Here is a 25026-nt window from a genome sequence, read left to right as displayed (position 1 = left end):
TTGGGGTGGTTACGGGCAACGTGCGGTGGTTATGGGCAACGTGCGGTGGTTATGGGCAACGTGCGGTGGTTATGGGCAACGTGCGGTGGTTATGGGCAACGTGCGGTGGTTATGGGCAACGTGCGGTGGTTATGGGCAGCGTGCGGTGGTTATGGGCAGCGTGCGGTGGTTATGGGCAACGTGCGGTGGTTATGGGCAACGTGCGGTGGTTATGGGCAATGTGCGGTGATTACGTGCAATCTGGGGCGGATACGGGCAATCTGGGGCGGATATGGGCAACCTGCGGTGGTTACGGGTACTTTGGGGGGGCTAGGGGTAATCTGGGAGTAAAGTGCAATTATTACTATAATAAAAAGTGTGTGTTTTATTTTTTTGTATGTTTTTCACTTTTTGTACTTTATACATTAATTATCACTGTATTACTATGATTACTGTGATATTTTCTATCACAGTAATCATAGTTCAGTGACAGAGACCAAATTGGTCTCTGTCACTTTAAATTTTCTGAGATAACTGATTCTGGAGCGCATGCGCACTTCAGAATCAGCCTGGACGTCGAGGAGGACGGAGCTCCGTGGATCAGGTAACGTATGTGGGGAAGGGGGGGTGACTGGGGGACGGGGGTGACTGGGGGGGTGGGGGGCGACTTGGGGGGGGGGGGGCACGGTGACACTTTTTATCCCCTGTCACCAATGATTTATGGTGACAGGGGATAAAAAGTGCTGATCAGCACTGGAAACAGGCGATCGGCGGTATATAGTATATAGTATATACCGCCGATCGCCTGCTCCGGGACCACACGGGGGGGTCCCCGATCACTGCCCCATGCTCTCCGCTACCTTCGGTGGCGGAGAGCATGGGGCTTTGATCACTAATTAATTCCCATCCCTGCGAACAAACATCGTTTGTTCGCAGGGATGGGGGCGGCCATCTTGGATCTGATGGCCGCCCGGGTAGGGTGATCGGGGGGCTGATCTGGGGTCTGAGGGGACATTTTTCATCTCCCCCCACCGTGGATTCACGGTGGGGGGAGATGAAAACTATCGGCGGCGCCGGTAATGCCCGGTACCGGCGGATCGCCGCTAAAACGGTAGTAGCGGCGATCCGCCGGTATCGGAGGACGTGGGGAGGGGGCCGGGGGACACAGATTGAGTGGCGGTGGGGGGAGGCAGCGTTCTGCAGCCTCCCCCCGCCGCCCGATCGGCGGGGGACACTGAATCTTCCCATAGACGCTGCGGTCGCATTGACCGCGGCGTTTATGGGGTTAACTGCCCGGGGGGGGAGCGCGGCTCCCCTCCGGGCAGTGGCAGCAGGAGGATGCTGTGTGACACAGCCTCCTCCTGCTGCCCGATCTCACCTAGGGACAGAGGGGGGAGGCAGGGAAAGCATGACGTCCAGGGACGTCATGATGCATTCTGGCACTGCTTTTCATGACGTCCCTGGACGTCATATTGGGGGAAGGGGTTAAGGAAAAAGCAGCATTTTTTTTCCTGCATAGAGGCGCTGACAGACAGATGGGGCGTTTTCTGACCAGCAGCAGAATTTTTCTTAAAAGAATTCACACGATGCAGAGTAGAAAAGTCACTGTGTATCTAGTCTATTTGCCTCTTCTGTATATGCACAATAGGTTACCAACAAAGTTTTAAAGGGATTATCCAGCGCTACAAAAACATGGCCACTTTCTTCCAGAGACAGTCTCACTCTTGTCTCCAGCTTGGGCAGGGTTTTGCTGCTCAGTTCCATTGAAGTAGATGGAGCTTAACTGCAAACCTGAACTGGAGACGAGTCGTATTGTCTCTGAAAGAAAGTGGCCAGGTTTTTGTAGCACTGGATAACCCCTTTAAGTATCAGGATACTATCAAACAAAAGGCACCGGTCAGTTCAGATTATAGGTCATATTATAGCAGACCAGTGAAATTACTCTGCTGCCGAAAGAGCAGAGTAAAGGCCCTATTCCACCAACAGATCTGACGACAGATTATCTGCCAAAGATTTGAAGCCAAACCCAGGAGTGGATTTGAAAAGAGGAGAAATCTCAGTCTTTCCTTTAGGACTTGTTCTCTGATTATAGTCTGTTCCTGGGTTTGGCTTCAAATCTTTGGCAGATAATCTGTCGTCAGATCTGTTGGTGGAATAGGGCCATAATTATACTGTGTCCAGGTCAGCACCACACACTCCACTGCTGCCATAGGGGCACAACATGGGCAAGATGGAGGACAGCTCAGTATGTGATCCCACTGCTACTAAAGCTGGAGGGATGCCCATGTTCACTTGGCCCCAGTAAGCCGAAGCAGGACAGCGCTGCCGGGACACACCTACAACTGTTAGACACTCAGGTCAAACCTGCAGTTACCTTCTTTTCGTCCAGAGCTTCAACCACAACTGTGGCCGCAAGGCTCCTCCGACTCCCGGTCCCACACACAGCAGCAGCCAAACATCCGTGAGAATGGTCTGCAGAATAGCCAGGATATGGCAGGATAAGCGGAGCTCGCTTATGCTGCGTTTACACGGAACGACTATCGTGCAAATTTGCACGATAACGATCAAATTTGAACGATAATCGTACGTGTAAACGTAGCGAACGATAAAACGACGAGCGAGAAATCGTTCATTTTGATCTTTCAACAACTTCTCAAATCCTCGATCGTTCGCAAAAAATTTGCAGATCGTTCCGTGTGAACAGTCATTCGCCGATTTAACCAGTGTGTGAGATAGGCTTAAAACGACCGCAAAACGAATTTCCGTACGATATATTGTACAGTCTAAACGCTGATCGTTATGAACAAAAAACGTTACTCCGACATAGTTAATCGTACGATCGGGCGAATTATCGTTCCGTGTAAATTTAGCATTAGGCAAGTCTACTCAGTCGGCCAAGCAAAATTTTGCTAATTTAATTAAAAGTAACAACCAGAAGTGTTCACAGACATAAGTATTTAGGGCCTTTGCTATGACCTTTTTTATCAAGAGAAATGAGAGGCCCCAGAGCTAAATGACACCTTTGAGATGCACCTGTGGTAAATTCAGGTGACTGGACTTAATCTGGAAAGACCCAGGCCTGTCTATATAAAGGTTTCACAGCTGGTAATACATAACGGAGCAAACATTAAGCCATGAGGGGGGAAGAAATTCACAGCATTTGTCAAGCTTTCAATGTATAGAGGAGAAAAGTGCAGCATACTCTGCATACAACATGTGAAGCGTTTGCAGTGGTATTGCCACAAACCTATAGAAAAATCCATGGCAGTTGTGAATCCACACCAAATAAAAAAAAACAAAAAACTTAAATTCCATTTTCAAAGGTCATAACAATCCAAATGTTAAAATTTTTCCCTACAACATGATTCGCAAATACACCGCCCCCCCCCCCAAAAAAAACCCCCCAAAACAAACAAAAAAAAAAAACATACGTTTTTTCTCTCTCTTCATCGGCATGTTGCAGATAAATAGTTCCACTCTGTTCCTTGACCGACTCTTCCAGCGGTGTTAAAAGGTCTTCTAATTCTTTCTGCTGAGAAAGTATGAAATCCAATTCTTGGTCCAACCTAAACAAAAAGATATAATCAGTAGGTCTTTGAAAACCATGATTTCTTTTTCTCTATTTTCAATAGGATATCAAAACTTTGATTTTTTTGCCAAGAGTTGAAACTAGGGCTAGACGATTAATTAAATTAATTTGCCCTGAGAGTTTGATATGATTTTATTTTATTTTTGAAACTTGAATTTTCTATTTTCGAAAAAAAAAAAATCAACGAATGTGGGGATTCTGTATGGACAACGAGGAGACAATATTTTAGCATCCTCCTTCTTTTACTCCTTCTGGGTACAAACACACACGGCATATACGCTGCGTATTTACTGCTGCGATACGCAGCAGATACACAGTAGATTAGATCTAAATAACTGAACACAGCATCAAATCTGCTGCGTATCTGCTGTGTATACGCTGTGTGTGTTTGTACCCTCTGGGCTGCAGCAAGTATCAATTACATGTTGCAGCACAGGAAGGCTTAAAAAGCACTTTTCTTTTATTTCAGCCACTAAGGCTCCATTTACACAGAAAGATTATCTGACAGATTATCTACCAAAGATTTGAAGCCAAAGCCGAAAACAGACTATAAACAGAGATCGGGTCATAAAGAAAAGCTTGAGATTTCTCCTCTTTTCAAATCCATTCCTGGTTTTGGCTTAAAATCTTTGGCAGATAATCTGTCAGATAATCTCTGTGTAAGGGTGGTATTACACGGAACGATAATCGGCCGAATTGGCCCGATTCGGCCGATTATCGCTCCGTGTAATAAATGCAACGATCAGCCGATGACAACGATCATCGGCTGATCGTTGATATAGTTTAGAACCTATTTTCGTCGGGCGCCGACCGCGCACCGCTGCGTGTAATGGCGCGGTGCGTGGCCGGCGACTAACGATATACATTACCCATCCACGTTCCAGGGCTGCTCCTGCCATCCGCTTCTCCCTGCGTCCCGCGCGCGCTCTAGCGTCACAGAGGCCTGTCAGCTGATAGGCCGCTCAGCCAATCACAGGCCGCGGCAGTCCCGGCCTGTGATTGGCTGAGCGGCCTACCAGCTGACAGGCTGCTGTGACACTAGAGAGCGCGCGGGACCCCCGGGAGAAGCGGACGTAGGAGCAGCCCTGGAACGTGGATGGGTAATGTATGCCAGTTTAGCAAGGGCTGCAAGGACATCGGTAACGATGTCCTTGCAGCTCTTGTCAAACGATTATCGGGCCGTGTAATAGGTCCAGTAAACGAGCAACGATCTAGCAGATCGCTGCTCGTTTACAGGTATTATCGGGCCCTGCTCGGCCCGTGTAATACCACCCTAAAAGGACCCTTACTTATGCACATCGGGTCCCATCCTGTACATTTTCCTACTTGTTGGCAGCAACAACAGAGGTCCAATATTTTCACATTACCAGCGTTTTCTTTAAAGAATTCAACATGCTGTTATAGGGCAGGGAAAGCTGACCACTAAAACCTTACTTTTTTGGTAATATGTTAAAAAAATAATAATTATATAAATACACATACACACCAGTATGAGGTAGTACCTCATAAAAAAAAATAAAAAATAAATAATAATAATATATATATACACATACACACACACCTCCTTTTTCTTTTTTATTAACTTTATCGGTTCCAGTAGGCAGTTTGAGTAGTAAGCAGTGTTTTCCGATAGGAAATAATGTAAATGTGTGTAATTGGTTCCAGCACCCACCAAAAATTACCTACAGCATCATTTCTTACAGTGAAAAGTGCCCAGTTTAATCTCTACTGTACAGAACAGCACTATATACTGTACAGTATATTACAGAGTGACACTATATACTGTACAAGACATTATACACAAGAAACATTCAACAAATCCAGCATAGTACAGTAGTCAATAACTTCTCACTCATCGTGACCTGTATAGAATAGAGTCCCCCACAGCAATGTGAGGGATGGGAGATGGTGGTGCACTGACTGTACTACTACTGTACTGTATATGCACTCCAGCAGTCTTTTACAGCACTGTACTGTATGTGAAGCCTCACCAGTGCTAAAATCAACAAGTACAACCCACCATCCACGCTCTCAAAAATGTTCAGATACCGAGTACTTTTGGACTGGGTGTCCAAAAAGTGTTTGAGAACCGAGCAAGAGTTTGTGCCGCTGCAACGATGTCTTTCAATCCCCGAAAGCCGTCGTGACGTTGCAACAGCAGGAGCCGGGGACGTGATGTGAAAAGGAAGCCAGATGAAAATGATATCTGGCGGCTGTCCAAGAGCAGGTAGAGCGGTGCTAGTGGGACACAGGGACTGGTAATTATACGCTATGTTCCCGTACCCCCCAACTGCATTTTTTTGTGTGGGACTCCTTTAATAGAATATGAATATATATTTATTTTGGAGGGTAAGGAACTTTATACTCTATTAAACTTAGTGTTACATTTTTTCCCTATTAGGTGACAAGAGGCAATCACAGGGACCTTCCTATCAAGCTCCTTCTGAACTGCAGTTGCCAATGACTGCACAATGATATATATTGCTCAGGATACAAAACACATGGCAGCTTAGATCCAAAAACAGCACCATACATGTTCACAGGCTCTATTTAGTATTGCAGTTAATTCATGTCAATAAGGCAGATATGCAACGTTCATGTGTGTCAATTACATCTATTCTACATGCACATACACAAACGAGTCCCATTATTATAACCACCAGCTAATATGCAGAATAGAATAACTCTGTCACTAAAGCCATATCTGTATCTTCCCCACTAACACTAGCGATAAGTGAAATTGCCGAACGCTTGGATACAGCCCTAGGGAGTATTTAACCCCTTAACGACATCGGGCGTAAACTTACGCCCTCGCATCCTGGTACTTGGCGCATCAGGGCGTAAATTTACGCCCGATGTTTCCCCGATCGCTGCGTGTTCGCACACAGCGATCGGGAAAGATGGCCTGCTATAAATCATAGCAGGCCATCATAGCTTCTCGGCACGGGGGGTGGTTAACACCCTCCGTGCTTTCGATCGCCGCTATAGGCTCATCAATTCAGATCAGCCAATAGCGGCGATCGGAACCTTTCCGGGTCATCGGTGACCCGATGACCCGGAAAAAAATGGCGGTCGGTGCTGTCCGAGGACGGCACCAACCGCCATTACTGTAAAAAGTAATGGCGATCGGGCCGATGGCACGGCGATCAGAGTCCCATAAAATAAAAAATACCTGCCCTGGACCCCTCAGCTAGGTAGCCGAGGGGTCCAGAGCAGGTATTTGTACATTACTCACCTGTCCCGGGCTCCTGATCGGCGTCTTCCGGGTTCGCGGCGTCCTCGTGTTCGTTCGGGTCTTCGGCTTCCTCCGTGACGTCACGTTCGGCTTCTCTCGGCTATTTTCGGCTCCAGCGTTGGCTTTTTCCGTATTTTGCGCTCCGCTGCCCTCTAGCGGCTGGTATGTGTAATACACTTAACAGCAGCTACAGGGACGTTCAGAATGTAAAAAAGTTTTTTTTTTTTTTCCAAAAATTTTTTTTTCTATTTTTCGCACCCTATCGCCGCTATCACCCTATCAGCAACTCCTCCTTTTTGGCGTAGGGTGTTTTTTTTTTTTCTATATTCTACTGCCACGGTCTGCTGATAAGTGCCGCTTATAAGTGCAGCATTTATCAGCAACTCCTTTGTTGGCGTAGGTTTTTTTTTTTTTATACTTACTGTAATAAAAAACACGTAAAAAAACACTACATTACACCACACTACATTGAATAAAGTTTGACACTACACCACTACATACCCCATATACCAATCCCCGTATAAAGATGGTCCCCAGGGTGTTTTCGGCGTCAGAGGGATACGTTATTATTGCCTCAGACACCGAAACAGCCAGTGAGGATGAATGGGAGGGATCCTTCTTTCCTCCATTCATCCTCATCATCCAGTGACGTGTCTGGGGTAGCGTAGCGTCTTTTCTGCCAGTACCGTCCCAATAAGAGATGACGGTATGGTGTGAAATTCTACAAACTCTGTGAGCGTGCACACTGCGGAATGGCGAAGGATAACCCTTCGTGCATTCCGCAGCTGGCACCCGCCGGCGGACTGATGCGGGCGCATGTCTCTACCCATGTCATAGACTCCATTCTATGCACGGGCGGATTCCGTCGTCCATCCAAAGAATAAATACGTTGGACGGAGAGCGGAATCCGCCCGGGCATAGAATGGAGTCTATGACACGTGTGGAGACGTGCGCCTGCATCCGTCAGCCGGCGGGTGCCAACTGCGGAATGCACGAAGGGTTATCTGTCGCGATTCCGCAGTGTGCATGTACCCTTAGAGTGTATGAAGGAAGGGACACCCGAATGCAGCCCCCAGATGCCCCCTCCACCCCCATCCTCGGAACAAGTGGGAAGATCGTCCGGGAACTGATCTTCCCACTGCTGGATAAAGGTTACCACCTGTACGGGGATAACTTTTATACCAGCACCCCCTCTTCTGGTCCCTCGCTGCCCGAGCTACTGTAGCTTGCGGCACGATACGAAAATATCAGAAGTAGTAATAGAGCCCTAATATTTAGCATCCATGGAGCGAACCCAGCGCTTCTGGATATGAAGGACCCCGTATCGCACCAGGACAACATTTTCCAGGTGACGTCCCCCACACTGGAAAACAGGACACCCCAGAAGAAGTGCAGAGTGTGGCATAACAGGGGGATCAGGAAGGACGCCATTTTCCAGTGTGACGCCTGTCCTGATCCCCCCGGCCTCTGCATACTGGATCGCTCCAAGGCGCACCACACGTCATCGGAGTTCTACATTATCTAAATTCTGTCCCTTATTCCTATTTCAGGGGTCACATTGATCCAGGGATTATTCTGATCGCCATTATGGAGTCGGGAAGGAATTTTTCCCCTGTGATAAGGCTACTGTCGTCTGCCTCACAAGAGTTTTTTGCCTTCCTCTGGATCAACACAGGTTGAATTTGATGGACACCTGTCATTTCCAACCTTATAAACTAATAAATGGCCTAATACCCCCAAATAAATTAGAATTGTTCTTTTTCCCAGCTAAGTAGGTATGGCCGCCATTCCCATTAGAGGATGCCATGATGCAATTACAAAGCCTCTGTGCGGCCAGGACAGTAGAAACCCCCCACACGTGACCCCATTCTGGAAACTACACCCGATAAGGAATCTAACAAGGGGGGCAGCGGGGATATGGCCCCCTGGTGACGGCCACATTTGGGACGTGAAAATGAAAAAAATTGTATTTTTTATTTTCTCGGCACATGTTCTACGTAAGTGCCCGTCACCAGTGGGGTCCATATCCTCACTGCACCCCCTGTTAGATTCCTTATGGGGTGTAGTTTCCAGAATGGGGTCACTTGTCAGGGGTTTCTACTGACCTGGCAGCACAGGAGCTTTGTAATTGCAACATGGCCTCCATCCTCCATTCCAGCCTCTAAATGGCGCTCTGTCCCTTTGGTGGCTTGCCCTGTGCCCATATGGCACATTATGCCCACATGTGGGGTATTTTCATACTCAGGGGAAACTACCCTACACGTTTTGGGTTAATTCTCTTTTTAACCCCTTGTGGAAAGCCCGCTTGGCACTTTATGTCCACATGTGGGGTATTTCCGTTTTCGGGAGAAACTGCGCTACACATTTTGTGTCTTTTTTTTCCTCTTATCCCTTTAAGAAAATGAAAAATTGAAGGCTAGAACAACGTTTTAGTGTAAAAAATAAATTTTTCTTTTTTCACGCCATATTGTTCGGAAAATCTGTGAAGCACCTGTGGGGTCCAAATGCTCACCGCACCCCTTGTTACATTCCTTGAGGGGTGTAGTTTTCTAAATGGTGGCCCTTTAGGGGTGTTTTTTAGGTTTTGGCACCCCAGAGCCTCTGCCAACCTGAAGTGGTACAGTCAGAAATGACCAAATATAACGGAGGCATTGAAATTCACTAGGCGCTCCCTTATATCTGAGACTTGTGGTTGCGTCAAATAGCGCAATAGGGCCACATATGGGGTATTTCTATAAACTGCAGAAACGGGGCAATAATTATTGGGGTGCATTTCTCTGGTAATAGGTTTATAATTATGAAAAATATTGGATTACAATAAAATCTCTGCAAATTTCTTACACACTTAGCTTTTATTTCTGTGACTCCCCTAAAGGGTTAAAACACTTTCTGGATATGCTTTTGCAGAGTGTGGGGGGTGCAGTTTCTGAAATGGGGTGCTTTGTGGGGCTTTCTAACATACAGGCCCCTCAAATACACTTTAAACCTGAACAGGTCCCTAAAAATATCTGATTTTGAAATTTTACTGAAAATTTGGAAATTTGCTGCTAATGTTTTAAGCTTCCTATTGTCTAAAAGAAAATGAAAGATCATTTAATAAATGCCGCCAACATAAAGTAGACATGTTGCTAATGCTATTTAATATATAATTTATGTGGTATATCCACTTTCTGTATACGCAAAAAAGTTTCAAAGTTGGAAAAATGCAGTTTTTCACATTTTTTCACATTATTTGTTTTTTTTTCATAAAGATTCGTTATGAGTATCGACTCCAATTTACCAGAAATGTAAAGTACAATATGTCACGAGAAAACAATCTCAGAATCAGCCGGATAGGTAAAAGCATCCCGAAGTTATTAATGAATAAAGTGACACAGGTCATATTCATAAAATGTCTCTGTCATTAAGGCCATTTCAGGCTCTGTCCTTAAGGGGTTAAAAACATGGATACAGCCATAGGCTTCTGCAGTCACCAGAAGTCAAATGCTGAGCATTTGGGTTCGGACAAACAAAAGTTTGTCCATCACTAGTGTTTAGTAGTTACTGAAAGGTGTATATTTTTTTTCTCACCTCTTTTGATCCAGTTTAACTTTCTCCATCTCTCTATGCAATGCAGTGATCTGTCAACATAACACAGGTATTAAATGGCTACAACAGCTATCAATACTTATAATAGCTTCTACGGTGCTCATAGCTCACCCTTTCCCCATTGTGGATAAGTGTTCGGTCCCAGGCATTGACTTGTGTAGCCTGTTGTATAAAATGTTTTTCTTGATCCTCAAGCTCCAAACTCCATTTGTTGATAAGGGTCTCCAATTGATTGTAGGTCATAACAGCAGGAGTGCTACAGTAAGCAAAAACTCATGACATGAGACCACTACTGGAATACATACAATAAACTGTAGTAGAGTCATACAGGGAAATTCCACATAAAACGTAAGGTTTGAAGATAAAATCTAAAAATGACTCATTTCACATAACTATAACTATGTAAAAAATAAATGAAAAGTTCTTAGGTGTATCAAATTCTGGGTTACAGGGTTACATGAAAGGGGGACTTTACAGAGATGTAGGCTTGCAAACTTCAGTGCAATGTGAAGGATGGGGAATAGTGGGTGGGAAGGTAGGGGTTGGATGAGGGTGAAATAAGGGAAGAAGGAGGATGTAATTTACAGTACTAGCGGGGCACCTCGCTAGGCTCAGCAGTCAGCTTCTGCCTTTAAACTCCACTTTGTGCCTACTAAAAGAAGAAATGGCCTCCATAACTGAAAGAAGAGACCTGGACAGATTAGTGCCAGTCAGCACAACAATCCAATGCACTATTACCGTCACTATATTAGAAAGCTAGTGATGTCCTGTGAGAGACTGATATGTTGGGAAAAGGGCTCCACCACCAGAGCAGAAATCAGGGATGACAGAGGGCACCTCGATGGGTACTCTTAGACATCTTAAACGAGGGAGATGTACAAACACTTTTGCTAAGGGAGATTTATAAAAATTTAAGAGAGAGTCAGGTAATACATTATTGAGGGCAGACAGCAATCACCCTACACACACACAAAAAAAGATTCTGGTAGGAAAATATAATTGATTAAAAAGAAATTGTAGTGTTGATATCCAGTACAGAGAGGAAATGAAAAAATTGGACAGCTGCCTTAAAGGCTACTCCAGCGGGGGGAGGCCGAGGGAAAAGACGTCCACTCACCTCCCTGGTTCCAGTGGCGGGTCCCGCATTGCAGTGCTCCGGTGCCCGGCCGCTTCCTGGTGTCTGACGCGGGCCCAAGACGATACGTCTCAGGTCCGCTCAGCCACTCAGTGACAGAGGCGGGATCTAAGTGGACTTAAAACGGATGCCGCCTCCCTCACTGAGTGGCTGAGCGGACCTGAGACGTTACATCTCAGGTCCGCGTCAGACACCCGGAAGCGGCCAGGAACCGGAGGGCCGCGATGCGGGACCCGCCGCTGGAACCGGGGAGGTGAGTGGACGGTCCCAGCAAAAAAAGCCCCCCCTCCCCCCCCACTGGAGTACCCCTTTAACGGAGAAGCCCGGTGAAAATTTTTATTTAAGTATTGTATTGCCCCCCGAAAGTCATACAAATCACCAATATACAACTATTACGGGAAATGGCCTCCAGTGCCCTGTGTCCCTCAGTGTTCCCCTGCCATCATCCTCTCCAGCAGCCACAGCCCGCACAGCTCTGGGAGTCGACATCACCATTTTATCCAGGAAGTGAAGCCTTAATGCAGTAGTAAGTGCAGGAAAAAAAGCACTTTATAAGCAATAAGTGTATATTGGTAATTTGTATAACTTTTGGGAGGCAATACAATACTTTAATTAAATAAAAAAAAAAATTCACCGGACTTCTCCTTTAAGGAGCAAGGTTATACTTATATGCATTGTACTAAGGCTTCCCATATAGTAGTACAAAAGAGAAGGCAATTAATTAAATCTCTTATTAGTCATAAGTACAAACCTGTTCTTTCCATAACACATACTCCTGATTTTACACAAATCTAAACTATCGTACAGAGACATCTTCATATATTGAAAGAGTGTCCAATTTTGGCCCAAGTTTTATCTGACGGATGTAATATTGTACCTAAAAGAGCTAGAACACTGGGTGACATTTTATCTCCCAGTATTGTAACAATTTTTTCCATTGCAGTCGTTTCACACTGGACGTTTTTGTAGTTTGTCGTTTTGTTAAAACTTTCAGTAATAGTGATAATACTAAATACTATATTAACCCCTTCCAGTCAGTAATCTGTATATATACACGTTCCTACTGCACATACCCCGTGCAGTAGGAATGTATATATACATTCCTGTACTGAAGGGGTTACTGATGTGAGAGCTACAGTGAGAGCGATCCCGCTCACATTAGTGTCCGGGGCCAGGGGTAATGAGAGTCAGCTGACTCATTAACCCCTTAAACGTCATAATCTACAGCGATCGCGGCGTTTAAGGTGTTCAGTGACAGATCAAGCATCTGTCACCGAGTGATCCGTGCAGCTCTGCACCGGGGGTCCCGATCGCATGTGCTGACAGGTTGGGGTAAGCTTCTTACCTCCGTCCTGTCGGTTCGGCGATCCATGTATAGAGTCTGCTCTCAGGCAGGCTCTATACATAGATTGTTGATGTTAGAGTTGATTCTCCATATAGCAATACAGTAGTCATCTTGTATCCTCATATATAATGGTATATAGCCAGCATGATATATTAAGTTGTTTTTTCTATATTCTGTAGAACTGAAAGAAGCTTCTTCCAGTTACCAGCTAGCACTGGAATGTTTAAACATAAGCTAGTCTTTTCTCTTGCATAAAAGAGCTTGTCTTGAGAATGTCCACCTGGTATCTATACATACTTTTGTGATATATATTGATGTAACCAATAACTATTAATCTTGTGATATTTGGGCATGTATCCAGAGATTATGCCTTAAAAGAAAATGAAGTTCAACTAATAAACAGAACAATTCTTGCATGATACACGATCTGCTGTGTTAGTAAGAGTATTCTCCCGGGCGGTCCTATAACATCAAATCAGAATCTCTGCAACATAATGAGGGAAACCTTTGATGACCCTAACACCGATAACACTGATCTATGCTATGGCATAGCATAGATCAGTATATGCAATCTAATGATTGCATCTTTTACATTAAGTGTTAAAAAAAAAAAAAAAAAGTTTTTTTAAAAGTATTAAAAAACCCCTTATAACCCCCCCCCCTAATAAAAGTTTAAAAGACCCCCTTGCCCATTATAAACATAAAAATATAAATAAATGAACATATTACATATCGTAGCATGCGGAATTGTCCGATCTAATATAATATAATATAAAATATAACCTTTTTCTCCCCGCACGGTAAATGGAAAAAAAAAACACGTACCAGGATTGCTGATTTGATTAAATTATATATCAAAAAATTCTTCTGTTACACCAATATAATATTAATAAAAACTAGAGATCATGGTGCAAAAAATGACACCCCAACCAGCCCTGTAGGTGGAAAAATAAAAGTGCTATGGCTCTTAGAAGACTGGCAGGAACATTGCATTAATTTGACCCGAACTTTTGTGCATCAAAGGGCTGTCTTGAAGGGGTTAAAGGGGTACTCCGGGCAAATTACATAATTTAACACTGCACTTACAAAGGAAAGTTATATAACATTGCCATTTACACTCATTAGGACAGCTGTAATGTTACCCGTTTTTCAAAGAATCAAAGTCCCACAGGAAGTTCTGTAGTTCAGGAAGAAGGAAACACATCACGTCTCAATGCTGTTCCACAGGTGCCATATTGAGACGTGATGTATTTCCTCTCTGTCACAGGGAAGCCCGCCCCTCAACACATCCTCTGCCCGCCCCACTCCTCCTCTGCCTGCCCAGTTTTATAATACATACTATATTATCTGTCGGGCTCCCTCCTCTGCACAATCTCAGTCTCCTCTGCTTCTCAGTCATCCTGGAGATCGTCAGCTGCTTGCAGCATCAGATGTCACAGATCTAATAGGAGGCATTTGGCACCCTTTCAATGCCAGATGCCTGCTAGGAGATCACTGGTGTCTGATGCTACAGGATTCTCCTCCAGAATGACTGAGAAGCAGAGGAGACCTCAGACACCAGATTCAGCTATAACTCATAGTCCAGCAGCTGACAGCAAGCAGCAACATCTTTCTGGAGCTGAAAGGGTTTGTTTCAATGCTCCCTGGAAGATCATGGCCGAGTTCAAGCTCCAGAAAGATGTTGCTGCTTGCTGTCAGCTGCTGGACTATGAGTTATAGCTGAATCTGGTGTCCGAGGTCTCCTCTGCTTCATAAGCACAATCACCATCATCAAGTATCAGCATAGCATGTTGGGGGTTGGTTGTATGTGTGTAAGCTGGAGTTGCACAGCTTCCAGAACTAATACCACCATCATTTTCTCTTGGTAGTAATTTTTCAAGCTGTGCAACTCCAGGTTGCACAACCACAGCATCATGCCATATTAAAAGTAGACAATGGTGGCTGCGGTTTTTATTCACTGGACACCCAAATAAGGGGGCTGGGTTGTCAGTATTTACTATTACTGCTTGTGTAGGGGACTAAGCTGTGCAGTGAGAGGGGAACAGATGGAGGGAGGCAGGGAATAGAGGAGCTAGGGATGGAGGGCGGGTTGTGGCCATGTTTGTGGGTGGGAGGTTTACAGAGGCAGCCGAGGGAAACAAGGCATTGTGGGGACTGTAGGAATATGCAGCACACAGGCACTGGTCCAAACAGGAAGCTGGAGCTGTAATCAGCAGCAACAGAGAACAGTGCAGGGGGCAGAGAGAGCAGCCAGAGTGGGAAGAAATGTGACAGAGAGGAAGCCAGTAACCATCCCCCAGTGTGTGAGGAGTTTAGATTTTACAAGGGCTGCTCAGAGTACTCCTTTAAAGAGACTCTGTACCCACAATTTGACCCCCCCCCCCCCCAAACCACTACCTTCGGATAGCTGCTTTTATGGTTCAATTTGTTTTTATTAAGTAGTTTACAAAATAAGATAAGATGAGCAAGCATGAACAAACATATAAAGGTAATGCATCTAGAAAGTGTCAGTGATTATGCCAAAGATGCGAACAAAACGACACAGGTGTCAAAAAGAGGGAAAGGGGAAAGGACCGAAGCTGATGAGACAACATGTCGCTTGCAGCCTATCAGGATAGAAAGTCTCGATCTTCTCTATCTCCCTCAATCGGTAGGTAGCTACAGTAAGTGCAGCCCTCTCAGAGCTTAGTGGGCAAACAGTAGTTATATATGCAAACCAATAACAGTTAACAAAGTGGGTACACAAATACACGCGGACATACACTCAACACGGGGGGGGGGGGGGGGGGGGGGGGAGAGTAGGTCCAGGAGGGTGAGGAGATAGGACATGGAAACATCTAGGAAAGGGAAGAGGGGTTCGTCTGCTTTGCTCTCTGTTGACGTGGTGCCAAAAAGTCCAGCGAGGGCTGGTGAGAGGAAGAAGTAAGGGAAAGGGGAGAAGGGAAACGAGGGGATGGAAAGGAGAAGAGAGGGAAACGGGAATAATGTGGAAGCCCACCACCGCCCAGCCCCAGGACGCCCGAGGTGTCCAGGTCAGAAGTCTACGTACCTCCAAGGAAATTATCCCCAGCCAACCATCTAGTCATCTCAGGGGAGGACTGGAACAATATCCAGACCCGCCATTTCGTGGAGAATTTCTTACTCAGGTTGTGCTCATCCGCCCTTAACTCCTCCATACGCATCAGGGTACCAAAAGCCTCCGCCCACATTAGTCTAGAGGGGGGAGTGATCGTCCGCCACAACCTGGGAATGATTTGCCGAGCTGCCAGAAGGAAGAAGCCTATCAGGCCCCTCTTAATCGTAGGCAGTGATCAAGGCAAAATGGAAAGAAGAGCCATCTCTGGCGTCAGGGTCAAATTATGAGATGTGACCTTGTTGTACAAGGCCTGAACTCCCTGCCACAAAGAGTGTACAGGTGGGCAAGTCCACCAAATGTGGAGCATTGAGCCCACGGCTTGGGAACACCTCCAGCAGGTATCTGGTACGGAGGGAAACCATTTGTGGAGGCGTTCAGGTGTCCGATACCACTGGGGCAACACCTTATAATTGAGTTCTTGCAATCTGGAGGATACCGTAAGCTTGTGAGTGAGTGTAAAGGCTTTTTGCCACTCCTCTCCCGAGAACTGTTTACCCAGCTCTCCATGCCAGGCCGACTGGAAACCCAACAACTGGTCCTCCGCCCCCTCAGCCACCATCACACTATACAGTAAGGATATTCTATGATCCGGAGGCTCAGCAGCCATACATATCTGCTCAAAGGTGGTCAACCCGATACAAAGCTCCCCCACTGGCGCCAAGGAGCCCATCTGGCTACGTAACTGAAAGTAATGTAACCACGTCCCGGATCTAGTACCGCTATCTCTCTCTATATCTCTTAGCGGTTTTATTCCGGTATTGAGGACCACGTCTCTGACCCTGGGTGTGTGCGTGGCAGAAAGGGGAAATAGTGCGAATCCATTCATTAACCCTGGGAAATGAGGGTTATGTAAGAGAGGTGTGAGAGGGCCTGGGTTGGAAACCAGACCTGTTTTGACTGCAAAGCCCTTCCAGGAGGAGTATAGAGTCCTCAGTAGGGGGGATAGGTCTAAGTGTCTCGTGTCTACCCGTTTGGGAATCCAAAAGATCCCTTGGGCGGCATGGGTGTTAAGGGTATGCTCTAGGGCAACCCAGAGTTTAGTCGCTTTGTTGTGGAGAAGGTCCAGGACACAGGCAGCAATAGATGCTCTGTAGTAGACAGTGAAGTCAGGTAAGCCCGTACCACCACTATCTTTCGGCCTGATAAGGACCGAGTGCCGCAAGCGTGCCCTGGACGACCCCCACACAAACTTGGAGAACATGCGCCTGACTCGCTTCAGAAAGGAGCACGGGAGACAGATAGGAAGGGTCTGGAAATAGTACAGGATCTTCGGAAGGGAGTCCATCTTCAATACACTGATTCTGCCAAACCAGGACAAAAGGCAAGGCACTCCAACTCCGAAGATCCTTCTCCAGGGTAGACAAAAGGGGCTTAAAGTTGAGATTATATATGTGGGAGGGGTCAGCTGGTGTACTAACTCCCAAGTAGTTGATGTGGTCAGATCTCCATCTGAATGGGAAGCTAGCACGTAATAGGTCTACCTCTCGAGCAGGTATAGTAACATTCAGGATCTCCGACTTTTGCAGGTTCACTTTGAAGTTACTAAGAGAACCGAATCTTCTAAACTCCGACATAATGTTGGGGAGGCCCACCCTAGGGGAGGACATGTATATCATGAGGTCGTCCGCAAATAATGACAATTTATGTTCCCTTCGCCCCACGCACACACCCTTTATGGCCTCATTTTGCCTTAGAGCATTTGCCAGGCTCTCCATAACTAAAATATATAAAAAAGGGGATAGGGGGCAACCCTGACGGGTACTATTAGTGACCACAAAGGGACTGGACAGAGAGCCGTTTATTCGCACCTGGGCCGTAGGGCCCGAGTATAGGGCGAGGATTCTGTCCATCATTTTACGGCCTAACCCCACTACCCAAAGGGTCTCCTCTAGGAACCCCCAGTGCACCCTATCAAAAGCTTTCTCAGCATCAACCGTCAGGAGGCACAGGGGGTTCCCAGAACGGATAGCTGCTTTTAATCTAAGATCTGGGGGTCTGTTCGGCTGGTGATGTAGTTATTGTCCTACAAAACAACTTTTGAACAGCCCTGTGTCAAATTGGCGTGGCCTAGAGCAGCGTTTCCCAACCGGGGTGCCGCGGCACACTGGTGTTCCGGGAGAACCTGCCAGGGGTGCCGAGGGAACCCGGAGGGAAATGTGCGCTGTCACTTTAAGCATCCCGAGAAGCTGCGGCTGCGCAGCTTCTCAGGATGCACAGATCACTTTGATATTCCGCCCGCACTGTGAGCAGGGGGAACATTAGAGTGAGCAGAATGTAGGAGCAGGAAGTGTCAGCATCCTGCTCCTACATTCACTCCCATAGGCTTCCGACACTTCATGCCAGCAGCCTATGGGAGGCTGGGACGTGACCTCTCCGGCAGGCGTGATGATGTGACGTCATCACGCCTGCCGGACGTCCCGTCCCCGCGGCTCGCAAGATGGAGCCAGAAGAGGAGGAGGAGAGCTTCTGCCTGCAGCCATACAGCGCGGATTAGGTGAGTAGGAGTTTTTTTTTTTTTTTTTTTAGGGGCAGAGCAGGGGGCATTATTAGTTCATGGGGGGCACCTCTAGGGGCATTATTAGTTCATGGGGGGCACCTCTGGGGGCATAATTAGTTCATGGGGGGCACCACTGGGGGCATTATTAGTTCATGGGGGGCACCACTGGGGGCATTATTAGTTCATGGGGGGCACCACTGGGGGCATTATTAGTTCATGGGGGGCACCACTGGGGGCATTATTAGTTCATGGGGGGCACCACTGGGGGCATTATTAGTTCATGGGGGGCACCACTGGGGGCATTATTAGTTCATGGGGGGCACCTCTGGGGGCATTATTAGTTCATGGGGGGCACCTCTGGGGGCATTATTAGTTCATGGGGGCACCTCTGGGGGCATTATTAGTTCATGAGGGAACCTCTGGGGCATTATTAGCTCATGGGGGCACCTCTGGGGGCATTATTAGCTCATGGGGGCACCTCTGGGGGCATTATTAGCTCCTGGGGGCATTATTAGTATATGGGGGCACCTCTGGGGGCATTATTAGTTCATGGGGGCACCTCTGGGGGCATTATTAGTTCATGGGGACACCTCTGGGGGCATTATTAGTTCATGGGGGCACCTCTGGGGGCATTATTAGTTCATGGGGGCACCTCTTGGGGCATTATTAGTATATGGGGGCACCTCTGGGGGCATTATTAGTATATGGGGGCACCTCTGGGGGCATTATTAGTATATGGGGGCACCTCTGGGGGCATTAGTATATGGGGGCACCTCTGGGGGCATTATTAGTATATGGGGGCAACTGTGGGGGCCTTATTAGTATATGGGGGCACCTCTGGGGGCATTATTAGTATATGAGGGCACCTCTGGGGGCATTATTAGCTCCTGGGGGCATTATTAGTATATGGGGGCACCTCTCGGGGCATTATTAGTTCATGGGGGGCACCTCTGGGGTTATTAGTTCATGGGGGAACCTCTGGGGGCATTATTAGTTCATGGGGGCACCTCTGGGGGCATTATTAGCTCATGGGGCCACCTCTGGGGGCATTATTAGCTCATGGGGGCACAGCAGGGGATCCTACATACAGGGGGCATCCCACATTCCTACTCACTTTACTGCACATAACACCAAACAGCGCAGTTTGTTGCTAGAAATGTGTGGAGCCTAAATTGTTTGTCTCGCAGGTTCTGAAGAGATGAAAAGTAGCTGGAAGAAATCATCATGGAGAACTGGACTGGAGAGGAAAAGGGAAAGTGACACCTCAGATCAAAGAAGACACCACCTGTGAGTCACTGTATGACGTTTTTTTTATTTTGTAGATCATTTAGTAGGGGTGCCCCGAGGAAATTTTTTTTTCCACGGGGTGCCCCGAGCTGGAAAAGGTTGGGAAGCACTGGCCTAGAGTGTGTGTGCCGAAGCCTTGTCCCTCCTCCCCGCCCTCCGTCATTAGGAATGGCCTGGGCAGGATTTTTCCCAATTCATTACCTGTATGAATACTGCACAGGTGCTGGATCGTTAAGGCCCATCTGCAGTGTTCACACAAGTGATGAATAGGAAAAATCCTGCCCAGGGCATTCCTAATAATGAGGAGGGTGGGGAGGAGGAACAGAGAGGCAGTGCAGGGCTTGGGCACAAGCACTCTAGGCAAAAAAACAAAAAGTGCAGCAGCAACCCACAGGTGCAAGGGCTTACCGTATATACTCCTCCCACCGTACACAAGGTAAACACCTGCTCTGTAGATATTAAAAAGTGAGGATCTTAGCAAACTATTTGATCAAACAGAGTGTATCATGTCACCAACGTTAAGGCGTCCTCGAGACATGGTCCCTACTCTAGTATTTTCACACTAGCAGTGGGGCCAATTTTTCCTTTTTTTCACAAACACTCTAGGTCACACCAATTTGGCACAGGGCTGCACGTTTAAAAGTTGATTTTTAGGACAATAACTGCATCACCTGCCGAACTGACCCCAGGACAGATCTTGGATTAAAAGAAGCTATCTAACGGTACATGCAGATTGTGGGTACAGAGTCACTTTAAGTTCTATAAAGTGCAACTCTAACAACACAGTACAGTGGTGCCCTGGATTATGAGCATAATTCTTTCCGGGACCATGCTTGAAATGGAGAGGATGGGAAACACAAGCCTGACAGACCGCAGGGAGCATGTGAGAATCCTCCAGTTGTCTGCTCTGTTTGTAGTGGTTTCCAGGGAGACAGTACTGGTGTTGAAATCACGTGATCGGACACCGGATGGCTTTTTTTTTTTTTTTGCTCAGAACAGGATAGTGGATATTGCCATCTGCCTTCAAATTGGATTTCATTCACTTACATAGATTTTTGCACTGATGTGTACTACACCTGAGTTATGTAAATCAGCAGCGGTTGGATCCCGCTGTGGAATCCCCTGGATCTTTCTAAAGACATGATGTTGCACTTTTATGCTGCGTTTACACGGAGCGATTATCGTGTGAATTTGCACGATAACGATCGAATTCAAACGATAATCGTACGTGTAAACGCTGCAAACGACGAACACAAAATCGTTCATTTTGATCTTACAACATGATCTAAAATCATCATTCGCAAAAAAATTCGCAGATCGTTCAGTGTAAACAGTCGTTCGACGATTTAACCAATGTGCGAGATAGGCTTAAGCGATCGCAAAACGAATTACCGTACTATATATCGTACCGTCTAAACGCTGACCATTATGAAAAAAAAAAAAACCTTACTCCGACATCATTAATCGTACGATTGGGCCAATAATCGTTTCGTGTAAACGCAGCATTAAATGAAGCATTGTGTTTCACCTTTGCAAGCTTGAAAATGACGTTGAGATGCCATTGAAACATTGTGTCTGGATTGCTTCAATATGACTTGAATTCACCAGTTTTTTTCTGAACTCAGTTTTTCACTGACACAGAACTTCTCTAAATTGTAGATTATTCCACCTTGAGTAGTCCTTCATAGCTGCAATTGCTCCTCATCTATTAGATTGGTGTTATCGACAACATCATTATGTGCAGAGGTAAGTTTCGCGATCTTGCCCTCAATGTGCAAGATGTGGATGGTAATTTTCGATTGAGTGAGTTAATGGCCAAATTAATGTCTGCTTGTAAGAAGGCTTTAAAGAGGTTATCCAACATTTTTTTCTTATTAAAAATGTGAATAATTTGTAATCTGTCCCTTTCCCTGAGAGGTTTTCTCTAACCTTTTTTTCCCTCTGTTTCCCCGGGCCTCCTCCTCTCTTGCTGCTTTTTGGATTTGTGTTTGTTTACATAAAGAACTTCCAGGTCACAGGGGTCAGCAGTGACATCACAGCTCTGCAAGCCTGTAGCTCCACCCACTCTACCCATAGGCAGGTAATGTCTGTATTACTACAAGTGTCCTTTTGACCAGCATGGTGGCTCAGTATCTGCTAATTACTTATGTTATCAAATCAACTAGTTTTTTCACACTTTTATCTGTTGTAAAACTACAAACCCCAGCACACATGTACATGCTAGGAGTTGTAGTCCTGGATTACATATACACTACAGTAGCCATCCTACTGGTGGGCGGGGTCTCAATAAGGCAGGATTCTGTTACAAGTTTACCTCAGCAATAGATTGATAGATGACATGGTGACTGCCATGAGGTGAAGTGTCCTCTCTCCTCTCCATATTACACACAGCAGCAGCACTGCCCTCACACTGTACATCTTTACACTACAATAGTAACAATATAGGGGAAGATTTAGCAAAGCCTGTGCAGAGGAGCAGTTACCTATAGCAACCAGACTGCTGCTTTCATTTTTAAAAAAAGACCTTGGAAAATGAAACCTAGAATCTGAGTGGTTGCTATGGGCAACTGCTTCCCTGTTCCTCATACTTTATTTACCGTTTATAGCTCCAACCTATGCTGCAGTGCTGTACAGAGATTGTAGTCTGTCATGCTGTCCTTACTGCTGCAGTTTCTTCAGGGCTCAGATTTTAGTTACATGTTAGGGGTGTGGCTAAAGAAATATATGCATAACCCCACCCACCTGATGACTCACTGTTCCCTCACTGGCAGGAACAGGAAACAGAATTTCACAGGAAGTAAAGAAAACACAGGCAGAGTGGTCATGTGACTGAGCCTGAGAACACAGTAAGCCTTCTAAATAATAAAAAAAAGAAGTGTATGTAGAATATGCAACACCCACAGAGGTCAAAGCAATGATAGTTTATTGAAAAATCCCGGACAACCCCAAGTCAATTTAAATTTTTGCGTTTTTGTTTTTTCCTCCTTGTGCTTAAAAGGCCATAGCACTTGCATTTTTTCACCTAGAAACCCACATGAGCCCTTATTTTTTGCGCCACTAATTGTACTTTGCAATGACAGGCAGAATTTTTTCATAAAGTACACTGAAAAAGCAGGAAAAAATGCAATATGTGGTGAGATTGTAAAAAAAAAAAAACATGTTTCTTTTATTTAGAAAGTATTTTTTTTTAGGCCGTTCGACCTGGGGTAAAACCGACTTGTTATATATGTTCCTCAAGTTGTTAACGATTACAACGATATGTAACATGTATAACTTTTATATTAACTGATAGGTTGTAAAAAATTCAAACCATTGTTAACAAATATATGTTCATTAAAATTTCTCTATTCCCAGGCTTATAACTCTTTTATCCTTTGGTCTATGGGGCTGTGTGAGGTGTCATTTTTTGCGCCATGATGTGTTCTTTCTTTCGGTACCTTGATTGCACATATGCGCCTTTTTGATCGCTTTTTCTTAGAATTTTTCTGGATTTGATGCGACCAAAAATGTGGAATTTTTTGCGCTTACGCCATTTACCGTGCAAGATCAGGAATGTGATAAATTAATAATTCTGGTGATTACGCACGCGGCGATACCAAACATGTTTGTTTATTTATATTCATAACAAAGGGGGAAAAGGGGGTGATTCACACTTTTATTAGGGGAGGTTTTTTTTTTTTTTTTTTTTTACTTTTACACATATACTAGAAGCCCCCCTGGGGGACTTCTAGTATATGCACACTGATCTCTCATTGAGATCTATGCTGTGTAGACATACAGCATAGATCAATGAGATAGGCACTCGATTGCTTCAGGCTACTGCAGCCGGAAGCAGCAGAGTGCCGAGCCGGGAGCAGACCCCGGCCCGAGTCGGACAATGTCCCGGAGGAGTGATCCACCCCACTAGACACCAGGGAACGGCTGCATCAGGAAATCAGATGCAGCTGTCTTTTGACAGCTGCATCTGATTACCTTAGTAGCGGGCACGGCGATCGGACCGTGCCAGCTAATAGCCGCATTACCGGGCCACATGCGGCACCCGGGACCGCGGCGTTTAAGAGCGCGGCCCCGCCCTGAACACCCGTAGGCGGCCCTGGACGTACAGGTACCTCCAGGGTCGCCTAGGGGTTAAGGCACTACCAGAGGAAGGAGATGCCAAGGGACTTTGTGTTGGAATCTCTTGTTGTGCCCACCGTGACATCTTGGCCTCCTTCAACAGTGAGAAAAAAGTCTGGGAGCTTTACCGAGCTCTTCTTTTGTAATTTCCGGGACATCAGAGGGACAAGTAATTATCTTGGAGCTTTACTGATCTCAGGTGAGAATTTTTTATAGGGTGTGTAGCAGTTTAGAGCCATGTGGCCTTGAGAGCGGTGCTCTTGTGTCTTGTGTCTTGCGTCCGCTGCCATGACACTCCCTCCCCCTTCCCGGTGAGTATTATTTCTTAATATATTGTGTTCACACCAGTTGCCCTACTGCAAAATACACTGAAGAATCTGTCCCTAAGGTCACATTCAGGTGTCCACAACACAGACACAAATCTGGGCCCAACCTAGATACAAAATAAAAGCATTCTAGTTACCTAGAAAGCCTTCAGTTAAAGTCCTTAAGCCAAAATTTGTGTTGATGCTACAGACCAAGGGTGTGTACATACTTTCCAGTTTTTAGATGTGATCAGACCACTGAAGTCAAAAGGGGCCTGTGACTGTCTGTGCTCTTAAGGTCAACATTAGAGATGAGCGAACCTCGAGCATGCTTGAGTCCATCCGAACCTGAACTTTCGGCATTTAATTAGCGGGGGCTGCTGAAGTTGGATAAAGCCCTAAGGCTATGTGGAAAACATGGATATAGTCATTGGCTGTATCCTTGTTTTCCAGACAACCTTAGAGCTTTATCCAAGTTCAGCAGCCACCGCTAATCAAATGCCGAATATTCGGGTTCGGATGGACTTGAACCCAAACCCGGTTCGCGCATCTCTAGTCAACATCCCATTGCAACATTGCAATCATAGTGTGAACCTACCCCTAAGGGCCCTATTCCACCGGACGATTATCGTTCAGATTATCGTTAAATCGTTCGAATCTAAACGATAATCGTTCGGTTGAAATGCAGTAACGATTAACGACCGAACGAGAAATCGTTGATCGCTTTATAAGACCTGGACCTATTTTTATCGTTGCTCGTTCGCAAAACGTTCGCAAATCGTTCGCATTGAATAAGACATCGTTCGGTCGTTCG

At 45.9% G+C, this 25026-nt stretch overlaps 1 protein-coding gene across 3 annotated transcripts in view; it reads right to left on the bottom strand.

Moving 5' to 3' along the window:
- Nucleotides 1–25026, bottom strand: part of NUP62CL (nucleoporin 62 C-terminal like) — a 153281-nt gene that overhangs the window by 25241 nt on the left and 103014 nt on the right. For all 3 annotated transcript variants that reach the window (XM_069944255.1, XM_069944257.1, XM_069944256.1), the window contains 3 exons: nucleotides 10503–10647; nucleotides 10374–10423; nucleotides 3411–3545 (listed from right to left, as the gene is read on the bottom strand). In XM_069944255.1, the coding sequence (XP_069800356.1) occupies nucleotides 3411–3545; nucleotides 10374–10423; nucleotides 10503–10647 (330 nt within the window). The remainder of the gene's footprint in view (nucleotides 1–3410; nucleotides 3546–10373; nucleotides 10424–10502; nucleotides 10648–25026) is intronic.

The sequence above is a fragment of the Dendropsophus ebraccatus genome, chromosome 10 (genome assembly GCF_027789765.1).
Source record: "Dendropsophus ebraccatus isolate aDenEbr1 chromosome 10, aDenEbr1.pat, whole genome shotgun sequence".
NCBI lineage: Eukaryota > Metazoa > Chordata > Amphibia > Anura > Hylidae > Dendropsophus > Dendropsophus ebraccatus.
This window is presented reverse-complemented; position numbering and strand designations above follow the sequence as displayed.